Source organism: Chaetura pelagica, unplaced genomic scaffold (genome assembly GCF_000747805.2).
Source record: "Chaetura pelagica isolate M959 unplaced genomic scaffold, ChaPel_1.0 scaffold420, whole genome shotgun sequence".
NCBI lineage: Eukaryota > Metazoa > Chordata > Aves > Apodiformes > Apodidae > Chaetura > Chaetura pelagica.
Window position 1 is genome coordinate 2,952,172 of NW_009951919.1, and position 3,254 is coordinate 2,955,425.

At 38.3% G+C, this 3,254-nt stretch overlaps 1 protein-coding gene across 1 annotated transcript in view; it reads left to right on the forward strand.

The window, feature by feature from the left end:
- Positions 1 to 1,471, forward strand: part of PPP2CA (protein phosphatase 2, catalytic subunit, alpha isozyme) — a 47,963-nt gene extending 46,492 nt beyond the window's left edge. Inside the window, exon 7 of the mRNA XM_009995802.1 lies at positions 718 to 1,471. Coding sequence (XP_009994104.1) covers positions 718 to 790 — 73 coding nt within the window. The 3' untranslated portion in view covers positions 791 to 1,471. The remainder of the gene's footprint in view (positions 1 to 717) is intronic.
- Positions 1,472 to 3,254: the final 1,783 nt, after the last annotated feature.

Here is a 3,254-nt window from a genome sequence, read left to right on the forward strand (position 1 = left end):
TTAGTTGCATCTAAAGTCTTGGAGTCAAATATCCGGAACAGTTGACATCTTGTCTGTCAGATTAAAGTGAGGCTTTTAGTTTCTGTCTTGTGTAACTGGAGTTTAATGAAACAATCCAGAGGTGTGAGGTTTGAGAGTAGGAGTATTCTGTCACATCTAAGGTTATGCTCTCCTGTCAGTCTTGGGAAAGAGACTTCTGGAATCTTTGAATCCTTCAGAACTTAGAATGTCTGCTTTTTAAATCATGTTTCTAATGAACTGCTTCAACAGCAGCTTTACTAGTAAACAAGACAAAGCATTGTGTAAATTACTCCCTTTGATAATTACTGGAGACTTGAACTTTCTAAATGTATAGTAGTGTTTGGCCAGTCTCTGGGATTTAAAGCTAAGATTAATTTTTGCCCAGTCCTTAGTAGTAAGAGGAGTCTAGATATTTGGATTATAAATACATAGAATAGAATTACAGACTGGTTTGTGTTGGAAGGGACCTTAAATATCATCTAGATCCACCCCCCTGCATAATGTAGGGACACCTCCCACTAAAGCAGGTTGCTCAGGAGTGGAAGAAGTTGAACACTTGTTCTAGAAGACTTTAATTGACTGAAAAAAAAAAAAAAAGGAAAAGGAAAAGACTTACCTGTGACGCACAAGCATGTCTGAAACATACCTGGGTGTAAGGGGAGCTCCTGTGGTCTCACTGATGCCTGTGCTCTTCAGTTTGCAGTTTGATCCAGCGCCGCGCAGAGGTGAACCGCATGTGACCCGTCGCACCCCAGACTACTTCCTGTAAAGAGCTTTTAGACCTGTACAGTATTGCCATGAACCATACGTTGACCTAAGGAACATGGGAAGAGCAACAGTAACTCCAAAGTGTCAGAAAATATTTAACATTCAAACTTGTTTTCACATGGACCAAAAGACGTGCCATATTCAAATACAAAGCCTCTTGTCGTCAACAACTGTGACCACTTTAGAATGACCCAGTTCATTGCATGCTGAAGCAACATTGTTGGTCAAGAACCCAGTTTCTGGCATAGCGCTATTTGTAGTTACTTTTGCTTTCTCTGAGAGACTGCAAATAATAAGATGTAGACATTAACACCTCGTGAATACATTTAACTTTCCATTTAGCTATAGCTTTATTCAGCATGACTGTAGATAAGGGTAGCAGCAAACAATCATTGAAGCTTAAAGAACATTTTTAAACTAAGTACCAAGGCCTCATATTTGTTCTGAAACTGTTTGTTTGTTTTATTTTCAGGGAATACTGTTTAATTTAATTGTATTGATTTTTTTTTTTGTCTGCACTCAGTGCCCTCTTCCACTCTTTGCCCTACCATATTGTCCCTTGTAATTGTCCAAGGATAGTGAATTACTTTGAACAGAACTGTTTTTTTCTGTAAAACAATGTTACTGCAGGACAGAGCTGCAGTGTTTTTCATAATAAACTTGTGAACTAAGTATGGAAAAATGTCAAATTCTAATTGCATCTCAGGTCAACTGTGGTTTAATAAACTAATGTGTAGCAGGATGAGTATTATAAACTTGCATAGAAATCTTAAATGACTAAAACAGAGGTGATTGGAGTGTGCTGGAAACCCCTGACCTTTAGAGTTCTGTCCCAGGGAGCTACCTGGCCATGGATGTTGTGCAGCTGAGAACAGAGCTGCCTGGTACTGACATGTAGCTCCTTCCCTCTTGGTGCTCTATTCAAAAACAGAAGAATCCGAGAGAACTTAACGGATTGAGCATGGCTTTTTTTTTTTTTAAGTGTAAATCCGAGTTATTTACAATGTAGGTGCTAATACTTAAAATAATTTTCTGAAAAACCAAGAATAAAACCAGTTTTCTAAATATTAAAGGAAATAACTTGAAATGTAGTACTATGTGTATTGCCCAAGCTTCCCTGCTGAAAAACAGTGGTATGTGGTTTATGTGAGCTTCTCTTCAACTGGTTCCTTTCTACTGATGTGCTTCAGACTTTGAGTCCTGACTTTTATTGTTTTGTGAAAAATAGAAGTTCAGATTTTATGCTTTCATAAGGCTTGTGCTTGAAATTTAATAGGCATATCTTAAAAACATTTATCTGGGTGTTGTTTAAATACAGAGCTCTTAATATTCATATTATTTCTGAGGAATTGAAAGTCTCTTACACAACAAAGACTTTTCAGCAACACTGAGGATTGTAAATTTTTTTTTTGTGTTACTCTGCTTGCCTCCAAGGGAGAGTACAGAAATTTTGCCCATGTCCAACTTACCTGGAGGCCCAGTCCTAGACACACACTTTGGGGCTTCTTTGCTTTTCTGCTGGAAAACCACTGAATTCTGCAACTTGCAAAGAACCAAGCATTACTTCATCCCTTTTCTGAAAAGCTTAAGTAGTTGCTTTTTTCTTCAGCAAGAATGCAGTTTTGTCTTGCAGGTTGAGTTCCAAATGGTTTCTGGAGAGTGCTCAATCTTCTGCAGTTTGATCTCCTATGAAAAGAAGTGCATACTAAAAATAATACTAAAATTAAGACATGTCAGATGCATATCAGGAGCTTTTGCTTTGATCGCTATTAAAAAAGCCAACACACTTTGCTTTACAGAGTGGTTCACTTGAAATTCCTTCAGCTTGCCATTCTCTAAATGTTTTTGTAGATAGAACCTGGTGACTTAACTCACACCATTCCTTCAAGAGTAATGACTTTGCCCTATTTTCTGCTTTCCCTGGTATTTGTGACTCATCTTCTGCTCAGGAGTGGAGCAGCCAGTTAATTTGTTCAGTTTCTGTACACAAAGTGTTAGTAAAGTCAATGGAAAATGTTGACAGTCACTCCAGGGTTTGCACTTTACCCCTGTAATTAACCTGGGACAGGCCCTTTGAAGATTACATTGAGAATATCAGACTGGGGACAAAAAGAAGTTGCTATAATGGAGATTGGCCACCAGCATGTTTGGAAGATACAAGAGGAGAAGGACAACTTCAAGTATAAATGATTATTGTCTGATTTATTGGTAAATGGTTGCTTAAAGTTCACCTGAGCAAAACTTCCTTCTAACTGTGGTGGACACTGGCTGTGGAGAAGGGAGCATAATTAGGGTTTGTATTTGCTTTGGTGATCATTGTTGGTGTTCCCTTCTTCACTTTAAAGACTGGTAAATTCCAGGGAATGCAAAGCAGGAGTAGCTGGAAATCCCATACTGTGGTAGTTCAATGATAACTGTTTTAAGTAGGATAGTTAAACCCAGTGGTTAGAGAAGGGCTGGCACTG